The following is a 12373-nucleotide window of genomic DNA, read 5'->3' as shown; positions in this document are numbered from 1 at the left end:
GAAACTTCAAAAAGGACACACTAGAATTAATTAGAAATGTTAAGATTGCCCAAAAAAGGAGCACCTAGATTTGATCAAATTCAAGATGAAGAAACTTACCTGGAGAATTTAGCAGTACAGAGAAATGCTTCTGCTTTTTTTGAAAAATATGATCGGAGTGAAGTACAAGAGTTGCTGACTACTGCACTAGTTAGCTGGTTGTCTGCCAAAGAAGATGTCCACTCTCAAGTAGACATCCCGTGTGGAATTATGAGTCAAATAAATAATGTAGCCTTCTCCACTGCAATCCTACTGACTCCTGTAGACCCTACTGCCCTCTTAGACTATAGAGAAGTCCATCAAATCATAAGGGAATTGGCTGTTGGAATTTATTGCTTAAATCAAATTCCTTCAATCAGTTTAGAAGCTAATTATGATCAGAGTTCTTCTTGTCAATTACCTCCAGCTTATTATGATACCAGAATTGGGCAAATTCTGATCAATATTGACTACATGTTGAAAGCACTATGGCATGGAATATATATGCCCAAAGAAAAACGAGCTAGATTCTCTGAATTGTGGCGTACCATCGTGGACATTGATCCAGATGGGAAGCCTCAAACAAATAGAGATATTTTTGCAGAGTTTAGTTCAGCAGGTAAGAGAATTTAATTTGTTTTATTTTTATTAGAAGGCTTTTTTTAAAATTTAAAAGTAATTTATCTGTGACTCAGTTTTATGTATTTAGCCATGTTTCTTGAAAGAGGTTTTTCTGAATTACAAAGTATCTTTTCAATAATTAATAATTAATTTTTTTCAATGTCACCTTCTGAAGCTTGGTTAGGACCTGTTAGGTTAGGACCTTGGTTAGAAGTGTTCATTTGCTATTTACTGTTATCTGTTGCTAGACTTCTGTGAAGTTCAAATGCTTGGGAGTAGGATTTGCTTGATGACACTAAGGCAGCCTGACTCACCTGCTATGGGTTGGGTTTCCAGATGTGTTTCAGGCTCTGTAGCTTTTGTGTGTACCAGCAAGCAGTACCATCTCTTGGAGATGGTATCTCTGTGTCTCAAAGACAGTTTAGATAGCTAATAGCTCTCATTTCTATGCAAGGTAATCAACTTCTGTTGAGAGCAGACTCCAAGAGTATTGAGTATAGGCAGAAATTCTACCCCTCTGGGTGAGAATTAGTCTGTGATGTTGGTGGAATCAACAAATGTCACTGGATAGGTGCAGAGTACCTACGATTGGAGGATCACTGGCTTCTAAAAGATTATAGCTGTAGCTGGAACCGAAAAATCTCTTCTTGTTGTTCAGGTCCTTGGGGTGATTAGGGTGAAGTAATGCAAAATGCTGCCAGTAATGTCTAGTAAGTTCCATTAATTTCTGCATTCCCTTGACCGGTCTGGTAGTTCCTCTTAAAGGGTACTGATACTTTGGCACATGCAGATACATTGTTGAAGAGAATATGGCATGGTCAAAGTCTTGAAAACATTTGTTAGCGTTCAACCAGAAGTGCTATCGTTTCTGGTAGTTTAGGACCTCCAAGACTAGTTGAGCTCACATAAATAAAATGTATCTAAATTAAGGTGTCATTGTGATGTCAAAGATGATAGAGTAGTTGATGACTCTTTTATCCTGGAAGTTGTCTAGTAATCTATATTCACCACTCACTGGAAGACAGTAGGGAATATGGCACAAGCCAGATAATGTTTCTGCCTACTTGCATTGGCCAAGATGTGTCTATAAGCTACACCGTTTGCCCTTCTTGATTGAGATGATGCCAGGAGCTTTGTGAAGATCTGAGCTCCATGGAGGTTAAGGATCAGCACGATTGGATGGTGGGTTTTAACGTTAGAGCTTTGACAGTCCTGACAAAAATTGGGTTTGCTTTTCTTCCCTTTTTACAAAGATTACTTTGAGACTCTCATCAGAAAGGAGGTGGAACTAATGAACCATCATTCCAATCTGGCATGTGTCAAACAAAGCAAAAGCCAGAGCTGACAGATTGACTGGTAAAGAAACAATGAGCCCTTTTTAGATCCAGATATCTAGGTGGAAACTCTTATACAAGTCAAATTCCAGGAGAGTAATCCAGGTTAGAGGTGCACATTGAGGATTCAGTCATTCATATGTTAAAGTCACAAGAGCCTTTGAATCATCCAGTGAGAGCATCAATAGTAAGAAGAGAGATGGCCAGGGCAGGAGGGAGCACGTGTCCTGTTTTGTATCTATGGACAAAGGGCTCCTACTTAGTTGATGATAAAAATCAGTTATATCAAGCAGCTTTGTGGCCCAACATCTGGTCTATTGAATCTAGCTGTCTGTCATATCTGAGGCCACCCTCTATGAGTGGTGCCTCACAGTGGTGCTCCTGGTTGAAGAGATCAGAGACACATAGAAACATTCGAATCAAGCTGTAAGTGGAGTTGGGGAGCACCCAGAGACTAAAGTTATCTGTCTTCCATGGCTTACATTTTCAGGGGTGACATTCAAAATAATTAACCACCTGCACAGCATGAGCACTGACCAATCAGAACAGACATCAGCAATAATGCTGGAACAGGATCTCAGAGACCTCCTGCTTGGCATATGTACCCTTTGCTGGATCATGGAGCTTTCTAGGCTATCCCAGGGAAGGGAGGCATTCAAAGAGCTCAGGGCTATAGCAATTTAATTTACCACACAATATGGAAGATTTCAATATTTTAACAATGTGGCCGTATTGATACGTAACTAAATATCGGTCCCAGACATTTCAACTTAATTCTCCTTTTCTGGATGGAAATACATGTCTTGACTATTATGATTTTTCGACTTAATTCTCCTTTTCTGGATGGGAATTCACGTCTTGACTATTATGATTCTACCACTAAAATATCTCAAAATCATCCACTTTGCTTTATCTCAACTACAACACCCTGATACAGAACACTCTTTTCTCTAGCCTTACATACTGCAACTGCCTTCTGGCTGCTCTCTCTGTCTATAACCCCTTTTCCGCTGAATATGAATGAGGCTGGAAACCTTTCAGAGCCAGTCACTCTACCACCATGTGCCTTGGGGAAAGTGCTGTGTATGTTACACTAAAGCGCTTTGTAATATTGGCTGCTGGACAATCAAAGAAGAGCATCATATGGGGATAGAGATTTTTTTCTCCCTCCACCACACTTCAGGAGTCTGCTGAAGAACCAGCAGCATCAATATGCTTCAGGCACTGTAACAAAGGTATAGTGCAAACAATTGTAAATGACCAAGCAGCACACACTCGAGGTGTGCTGGAGCAGAGTTTTCAGGGGGAAACTCCCAGAGGCAGCAGCAGGAATAGGTACAGGTTCCCCATCATGCACCACATCTGGAGCATCACTATGAAATCCTGCAGGGCTAAGCATCAGATTCCGGGAAAGGGACCTGGACTCTTAGAAGTTGGGGCTTTTATGCTGCATGCTTAAGGATATACAGGGTCAGACACCAGCATACAAGTGCAAAGTGTATTAGCCTAGGTTCCCCCCCAAATTAGGGCCTGAAATGAGGGCTTAAGTCAGAGTAGTTTATGTGAAATGACTCCAAGGAACAGGAGTGAGGGACAGGAAAAGTGGATAGAAAAGGAGGAGTCATCAATCCAAGGATAATGCTGTTGAGCTTTCATCACATGAATAATTAGGGACGGTTTTGCTGGGACTCTCTGGGGAGCCACATAGACTACGCTTCAGGATTGTCAGCCCGAGGTATGGAAGAGGAGAGCATGTTTTCCCTGACTTCTCTCCTTCATTAGTCAAAGGTTCCATGAGCGTTAACTCCCTCATCTAGATTTGTTCATCCGTCAGAATGGTGGAATGGGTTCTGTCAGGAGTCCAACACAGCAGTGGCAGAGAAACCCCAGGGCAAAAGTAAGGGCCACGTGGTGCAGTCAGGTTACATCTGTGTGGAGCTGGTCCATGCAATGACAGCTAGAGTGAAAAATACTGTCTGGGAGGAAGTGAGGTAGGGAACAAAATGTGTCTGATATAGAGTATGACTTATGGAAATTTGGCTCTAACCCTGTGCTCTCAGCTAAGTCCTTGCAGTTGCCGCTGTATGGTGGCAAGACAGTGGCGAGACTTGCTATTTCATCTTTCACGTTTGGGGAAACAGCACCTCCTCTCTTCGAGACTGGGTTCAAACCTTGCAACTGACCATGTGATTGCCTTAAACACTGTGCTACAGTGAATTTCCGAGGAACTCTGCGGGAGGCCAACTATTTTTTGGGGAGGGAAGACTGCTGGGAATCACTGAGGCCAAGTTAAGCTTCACCTGTTTTAATACCTTTTGCACTGTATAAAACCACCAGCAAACACCACCTTTAAAAAATGGTAGCAACAGCAGTGGAGAATAGAGCACTCCAAAAATCTAGTCATATTATCCAGTTTGCTGAGAAGGGATACTCATTAGGGCAGGTCCCTTGATCTGATGACCTTATTTAAAACCAAAAGCTGGTAAACTGAAATGGTTCTTTTTTTATGCCTCTGCTCATTCCTTGTCCTTTATCTGGAATGCCCTTCTCTCTCACCCCACTCTTCTGCATTCTTCCCCAGGTTATTGCTACTCATTTTTCGAGACCTGATTCAGACACAGCCTCCTCTCTTCTGTACACATTGTACCATTTTGTGTTGAAATTATTGGTTTCATCTCTGTCTTCCTTAATAGATTTTCTGTGCTTGAGAGCTTGAGAGCACACAAAAGTATGCCTTTTTTGTCTTTAAATTCTCATCACATCTACAGTGCTTGGCATGTAGTAACTTTCAATACATGTGGAAATTAACAGATGGTTAACAGAGTGTAAGAGAAAAGGAATTGAAGGCAACTCTCGGGTTTTTAGTTTGAGGAACTGATAAATAGTGCTTTTAACTGTGATAGGGAATGAAAGAAAAGCAGATTTGGGGGAGAGGAAAGGTGGATTTTGTTCGGGAGTGCCTCTAGGACATTCAAGTAAAGATATGTGTTAGGCATGGAGAAAGAATCTGGAGTTAGGAGCAAAACCAGGGCAGGAGAGAATATTAAAAGAAATTAGCATAGAGGTTAAAACGACGGAATCTTGTATTTCTCCCCTTCCCCCCCACCCCCCCCCCCCGCCTTCCAAATTTAGTTATATCCAATTTTTAGTTAAGTCCTCTCTCGTTTTTTTACTTCATAATGACTTTGTACATATCTTCCCAGCTGATTTGCATAACATGCTATGATCACATTTCCTTTCATTAATAACTTCTAATTTTTTGTGACGTGAACAATTGTGCATTCTTTAAGAAATTCGCTTGGTTTTCCATTGTACGTGTCAATTCAGCCCCAAACTTTTGAACAGAAATATCGAGCTCCTCTCAGTGAAGTGAAATATCAGGTGGTGCAGCAGTTCCATTTTCTCCTTAGAGATGTCTCTCTCCACACTTTCACCCTCGTACTCCCATCTGAGCTGATCGATTATTTTCTCTAGGCACTTTACTGCTCTTCAAAATCCATCCTCCCATTCTCCATCCTTCCTCCGTCCCTACTCCGCCTCCCTCCCTACTCCGCCTCCCTCCTCCTGCCAGTGTCGGTCTTTTCACCTGAGAGGCCTTCCTCACCAGTCTGGTGATCCTTGCTGTTTGTTCCATCCTGGTTGAGGGGTGAGGCAGGAGCCCGCTTGCTGACTAGTACACCACACTATAGAGTGATTAGGGGGAAACCTTGCTGTTTCACTGGGGAGACTTTCCCCAAATGCCGTATTTGTAGGTCTCTTCTCTTTGATTGGTCTGTTTCCTCCTATATCCTGCTTGGAGGGGGCAATGAGTCTGGTGCCAGAGGAGGGGAATGGTCTGTGGAGCTCCCCATTCCCTTCTAGTTTTTCAGCCTTTCTGCCCTTCTGGGGTGAGAATTGACTTGCTGCATTTTGGCTCCCATCCACTCAAGCCACAAAGCTTTAGAGGAATCAACAGTGCTCTAGCTTGTGTTTAGATCTATTTTAACTGTCAGAAACGCTTAATTTCTTTTTAATCTCAATAATTTATCTTACTAACTCTTTTGCAAAAGGGAGATGAATCATAGTGACCATCTTAAAAATCCAAGAGTATTCTGGCTTTTTTAATATGTAGATTTGAGGAAGAAAAAAAGGAAAAAGAAAGGGGGGGGAGGCACATTGATGAATTATTTACACTTTAAGGCACATATGTTACAAACTCCACATTTTCTATGAAGTCTTATTTTACGGTTCTAAGCCGTTTTTCTCAAGCTTTGATTAAGGTTGTAAATATCTTAAAAAAGACAATTTGACAACAAGAAACAATTTAATTTCATCATAAATGGGAAGAAAATGTAATATAAAAATTGTCATTCATAATATAGAGTAAAATCAAGTTTCAATTCTTGTTTCATCATGATTAGTTGGTAGGAAAGTTATTTATTGTATATGTTTAGCTTCTGTTATCATCAAAAAGAAGAAATATGTAATATAGGACCTGAAAAAGCAAATATACTTTATGCCCAAGTAAGAAGCTGATTCTCTGCTTAAAGGAAGATCACATTTCTTGTTGTTCTTCCATATTTTCTTTGATTAAAGATGGGACTTAAGTTATTATGTTTCCATGATGTTGTATTTCTCCAAAGAGAATGAAAATCAATTCTTTTTAATTCCGCAAGCTTCCATCTTTCTTTACTCTGCTTAGTTACCACGTATCTATCTGCTCTTATTCTTTGACAATTTTACTGGCATTTCATTATCCCTTTGCTGTCATTTCGGTAGAATTTCAAGATGAAACCCTGTCTTCAGTCTACCCTGTTTATCCAGAGACCAAGTAAGAAATTTTCACAATCTAAAATCTTTCTTTTTTACTGTGAAGGTTTGATAGATATTACAAAGGATCCAGATTTTGATGGCATCTATGATGAAGACATGAATGCAGATCCAACATATAATCCCAATAGCCCTGAAGAAAAAGCTGTATTTATGAAATATGCTGAAAATATTCTACTAAAGTTGACATTCAGTACCACACAAGTTCAACAGTGTGAAAATGTTTTTATATTTGAAACAGCCTATTGGCTTACTAATGCTGTAAGATATAATCAGGATTATCTTGACATTTGTACCTACCAGAGATTACAGCAAAGGTTATATCTTCAAAAAAAGATTATTCAAAAACACTTTGAGAAGAAAAAAGAAATCAGGAAAGGGATAGGATACCTAAAATTAATATGTTTTCTGATTCCATTTCTACTGAGTTTAAAAAAGAAGATGAAAGTTCCATATTTAAGTAGTCTGCTTCAGCCTTTTTCAGGTAAGAGTATCACCAAAAATTATATATAAAATATAGCTATATATTGAACTTATATGTAAATTCAATTTTGTTTCTAGTATGTGGGTCCCAGCATGTAACCAAGCTGTAGCCTGTTAAAAATAAAAAGCAAAATGTAATGTCTCCAAAGTAATTAAAAATACTTGGTATATTCACACAGTACATGGTATATATTTATATCAATTATAAGGACTGTTGAAAGACTTAAAATGAGTTCTGAGAAAATAGGGAAATATGCTATGTTCACGATGGGACAACACTATATTATATCTCATTCAAATTATAAGTTCAGTGCACTTCTACTCAACATCCCTATTGTGTTTTTCATGGAAGTTTAGAAATTGATTCTGAGATTAATATGGAGCAGTAAAAGATCATGAATGCTCTTACATTTCTGAAAAAAAGATGAAAACATATTAAAAACTTTAGTAATATATTGGTATTAAAACAAAGAAATAGACAAATGTAAGAGAATAGAGAGCTAAAATAGGACCATGTTTACATGGAATTTGACAGGAATGCAGAGCAGACTATTCTTCCCACCCAGATTAGCACACAATTTGTGTATTTTCACTGGTGCTCAAACTTGTAGGCTTATTATAGTGGGCTTTCTATTCAGATGGCAAATTTTCAGTAGAAATTTTGCAAGTCACTTAATGAAAATTTGTCATGAGACTTATGATAGTGAAGATTATAATCCATATGTGTAAACTATTTAAAAATGGACTCATGACAGCTTGTCCAGGATGGGGGTGGGAAGAATGTCATATGTATGGAACTAATATGCTTAAAGAGGATGTTAGCTATATCTGTAATGTCTTATTATTTAAATTATTGGAAACAAATACGACTAAATATTAATAATTAATTTCCAGGTGGTGAGATTAAGGTGTTATATTTTTCTTTGTACTTTTCTAGACATTTTGCATTTCTCAAAATACATTATATACCTTATATTGATGAAACTATATTCTGCTAACAAGTCAAAATATTGAATAAACCTAATCCTTGCCAGGATTTTAGACAATTATTTTTCAAAGTAAATTTTATATGTGTAGCTTCATTACTTTCCAGAAAAATGGGCTGATTATTTTTGTCACGTGAGAGATACCCACCATTTTCTTTATAGTATCTCTCTTTTCCTTAACTAGCTCAGGTAACTCTTGTTTATTTAACTAAAGATTCTCCACAGCACAGAGTTTCAAATCTTTTCTGATAATTGGGGGTAAAATATTAGTCTTGAGCTCATATATAGTAATCAATAAGTAAAATAATGTTTTGATTATTCTTTTGAAACGTCTGTACAATGAAACTACAAAAAAATACCAAAATGTATGATATAAATATATTTTAATATTTAAAATATACATTAAGAGCATGAATAAATAGACTGTAATTGCCAAGATTTCCATTTCACATAGAATTTTTTCACTTTATGAGAAAGAGAATTTAGACCTCAAAAATATGATTGCCTATATGCTGTTATTCAATTTTTAAACAAAAATTTGTTTTCATTTTTGGAGACGACAAGGTCAAGACAGAGCGAGAATTGCCTCCATTCATTTATGGACGAGATTTTAAATGCCAGAATTTTCACTACAAAGAGGATCAATATTTTCATGTTCATGGAGGAATTGAATTTGATATCAGCACTCCTTCAATTGAGAATGCTTTGGAAGATTTTAAGGTTTAAATTATTATTGTTCCTGAAATGGTTTGTCATTTCACAACTCTTTTATCCTATTCTCCAACCAGAAAGATTCTCTGTTGGTACAGGCACTAGGCAGCTCTCCAAATGATTATCTTCACAACTCACTAATTTCTTCAAACATTACATAACGTATATGAATTAAGTGCAAGTATATCTAAGGTCTTGTGTTAGATGTCAGAGATAAAATGATAAATAAGCTAGGCACAACTATCCTTGCAGAATTTACAGACTTCTAATGGACCACATTTGCCCTAGAATAGTTAACTGAAGAATACAGTAGAAATCTCTGAACATTAACTACATATTCTTCCATTTTTCTCAAAGATTAGTATTAGAACAGAGATCCTCAAGAGTTTGAGAACAAAATTTATCTGGAAAACATAATACATTTCAATTGTCATTGTTTTTCTACCTTCTCCATATTATATTCTTTTTAAAAAATTTTCCTCTCTAATCCAAATTAGGGATTGGATATATTCAGTTATTACCAGGGTCACTTGGGATTTTTTATTAAAAATTTGTCCTTTACAGGTATAAAATTTCATCTAAAATAAGTTAACAATTGTTTAGATTTGTTTAAAGATTTTTTTTTTAGTAACATAACTTGTATTTTAGAACAATTTAGAAAAAATACGGGATTGTGCTGCTAATACGTTTGCAGAAGATTCAGGATACAAAGAATATTACTCAATACCAATCATGAAATTAAATGGAAAAAGGTAAGGATCTTGTAGTAATTATTCACAGTAACACAACTTGTTGAAAGCAGAAAACCGGAAAGTGTCAAAATGCAAAGGCTAACTTAAAACCTCAGGAAGGAGATCCTAGAACAATAATAACCCCCGTGAATGACTACGGACTCTGTTACAAAGTATTAAATGTTATATTTATTACTTCATACACCTTGATACGTTCTGTGTAATAATCCTTAGACATTGTAATTTGTTCTTACAATGAACACAGTGGTTAAATGGGGATGGAGGTGGGGCTCAAATCCAATGGGCCCACTGAAAAGCAATAGACTCAGCATATACCCCTTTGTTTCCATAAGGAATATGATTTTAAATCCTCTTCCTCTGCTGGGTCTTGTTAAGCCTGTCATCTCTTAGAGCACCATGTTTCTCTCAGTATTTTTAGGCTCTTTTATGTATGTTCTTGGATTTTCACAGCTTGGAAACTGAAATTTGTAAATAAGGGAAATAGAATGCAGAGGAAACATTTGAGTTGGAGGTAGAGACAAGATTTTAAAGCATATTGGAGTTTGTTTTGTTTTTCTTAAAGTCATGGAAGTAGTTGAGAGGCTAGGGCCATGTCAGGAACTCTGGAGAATAGAAACCTTTAAGCGGGGTGGGGAGTAGCAGAGGAGAGAGCAAAAGAGACTGAGAAGGAATGATAGAGGTAGAGGAGAAACGAGAAAGTATGACAGCATGGAAGCCAAATGGGGAGAAGTTTTAAAATATGGTAATAGTTAAAAGCGTCAAACTCAAGAGAGAAAAAGGCCAAGTTGATTTAAGACTGAAGAAAGCCCTCTAAATTTGACAATGACTTGATAAGAGAAGATGTGGTTATAGAAGGCTATGTGTAATAAGTTGAAGGATAAAGTCGGGGAGAGTTCATGGGATGTGAAGAAGTAAAGACAAAGATTATAAATTTCTTTCAAGATGCATGGCAGTGAGGAAAATAAGAGGAATAAGGCAGAGGGAGAAGCAGATAAAAGATGAAAGGTGGATCTTTCCACGGAATACTGCCTGGATGCACACAAGGTACTAGAGCTAAAGTCAAAGACCATGTGGCTAACAGCCTCCATGATTTTGAAGGGAACTAAGAAGTAGATCTCACTCCTCTGGAATGGACTGTTGGTGTGCATCTCCCTGGAGGAGGAACCTCTGAGGGACCTAGCACCTGTAGACATACTCCATGTACGATTCTTGTCAAGCTGGAGGCTCTTCTAAACAAAGGTTTATTCTCCCAGGTTCTAGTGTCTAGTGGGACATGAATGATCCTGGAAATGCAGGGAAAGAGCTGGAATGAAGGCTGTGCTTGATGAGAGGTTGTTGTGGGTGAAGGAGTATGGTTGGTGTAAGCACCCTGCCATTGCACCCTAAGGGATCCAGTCATATCACTGCAGTGGGATCTCATAGTGGAATTGTTTCTCTAGTTTCTGACGAATGCACAGCATTTGGTTATCAGTGTTGGCAAATTGTAGACGGATTTGAATTTTCAGACTTTCAAAACTAGCATAAGCTTGTTTCCCAGACCCAGCCAGCATGGAGTAAAAGTGAAAACCACAAGAGGAGGAGTAGTACTTTCCTGGCTCCTGAGCCAATTACCAGTGAACCTTCAGTTCCCTATAAAATCTACCCCCACAGAATTATTTCTAGAAATCTTGTATTTCCATGGGTCAGCACTCTCAGCTACTATGACATTTTTTCGGTCTTCTCCTTTCCTGCCTGGGCTCCCTGTAATGATCCACTGCTGGAACTCCAGAGCCCAACAACCCCAAGAAGGCAACTCGATACTGATGTCACTGTTGTCTCTGACACTGCTGCTCCTGGTTACAGAGCTGGCATCACCCCTGGGCTGACTCCTTCTGATGTCTGGTAGATAGCACGCATCAAATGTGAGATGTGTTGAAGCCAATTCAATGACATAAAGATAATTTCTTTCCCAATTTTATTGGTTTCAAACAAGTGCTGTCTTGAGCCCCTAACAATTTGGTGCAAAAACAGCTCTTTCAGTCATTTTGCTTACAGTTGTTTCTTTCTATGTAGGGATCTTCTTTCTGTGTTGGTCCTGGACCAGAGAATAATCTGAATGATGGAAAACATACCATCTCAAAATCTCCCCTCTTCTTTGCTTTTAGGGGCACTGTTATTGGGCTGAGCTCATGTATCGTGATGTTCTCTTTCCTCAGAATGATTTACTTCCTAGGAGACTCCCGGTCCCTAATGAAAATAGGATCATTCCCACTGGCCTTCCTGCCCTGCTTGGAAACATCTAAGTCCTAGATTCATTTTTGGCTCAGGTTGTATTCTTCCACCATACCAACATCAAAGAATAGGAGCCACAGTCAGATACCCAGGATTTGGCAGTCCATGAAAGTAGAAGAACTCATGAATTATTAAGATGACAATGATTGGAGCAAATAGATGAGTTGATACTGATACTAAAATGTCCTACTTGGGGGAGAGCATACCAGCATCATGATGCTGTTGTGGATGTTGGGAGGCAGGTCAGAAAACAACTTGACGTGACAGTGGCGTGTCAGGGAAGTGTGATGTTAGAGGGTCCTACTGCAGTCCCTAAGCTGAGTGCAGATGCCCAGGCAGAAGACTATGGAGGGAGTTGTTTAAAAGTGAGGCTCCGCTAGAGCCCCTG

At 38.5% G+C, this 12373-nt stretch overlaps 1 protein-coding gene across 1 annotated transcript in view; it reads left to right on the top strand.

Moving 5' to 3' along the window:
- Positions 1-12373, top strand: part of ANKAR (ankyrin and armadillo repeat containing) — an 85995-nt gene that overhangs the window by 6798 nt on the left and 66824 nt on the right. The window contains exons 2-5 of the mRNA XM_060016449.1: positions 2-637; positions 6829-7266; positions 8808-8971; positions 9611-9714. Coding sequence (XP_059872432.1) covers positions 37-637; positions 6829-7266; positions 8808-8971; positions 9611-9714 — 1307 coding nt within the window. The 5' untranslated portion in view covers positions 2-36. The remainder of the gene's footprint in view (position 1; positions 638-6828; positions 7267-8807; positions 8972-9610; positions 9715-12373) is intronic.

Source organism: Delphinus delphis, chromosome 7 (genome assembly GCF_949987515.2).
Source record: "Delphinus delphis chromosome 7, mDelDel1.2, whole genome shotgun sequence".
Taxonomy (NCBI): domain Eukaryota; kingdom Metazoa; phylum Chordata; class Mammalia; order Artiodactyla; family Delphinidae; genus Delphinus; species Delphinus delphis.
This window is presented reverse-complemented; position numbering and strand designations above follow the sequence as displayed.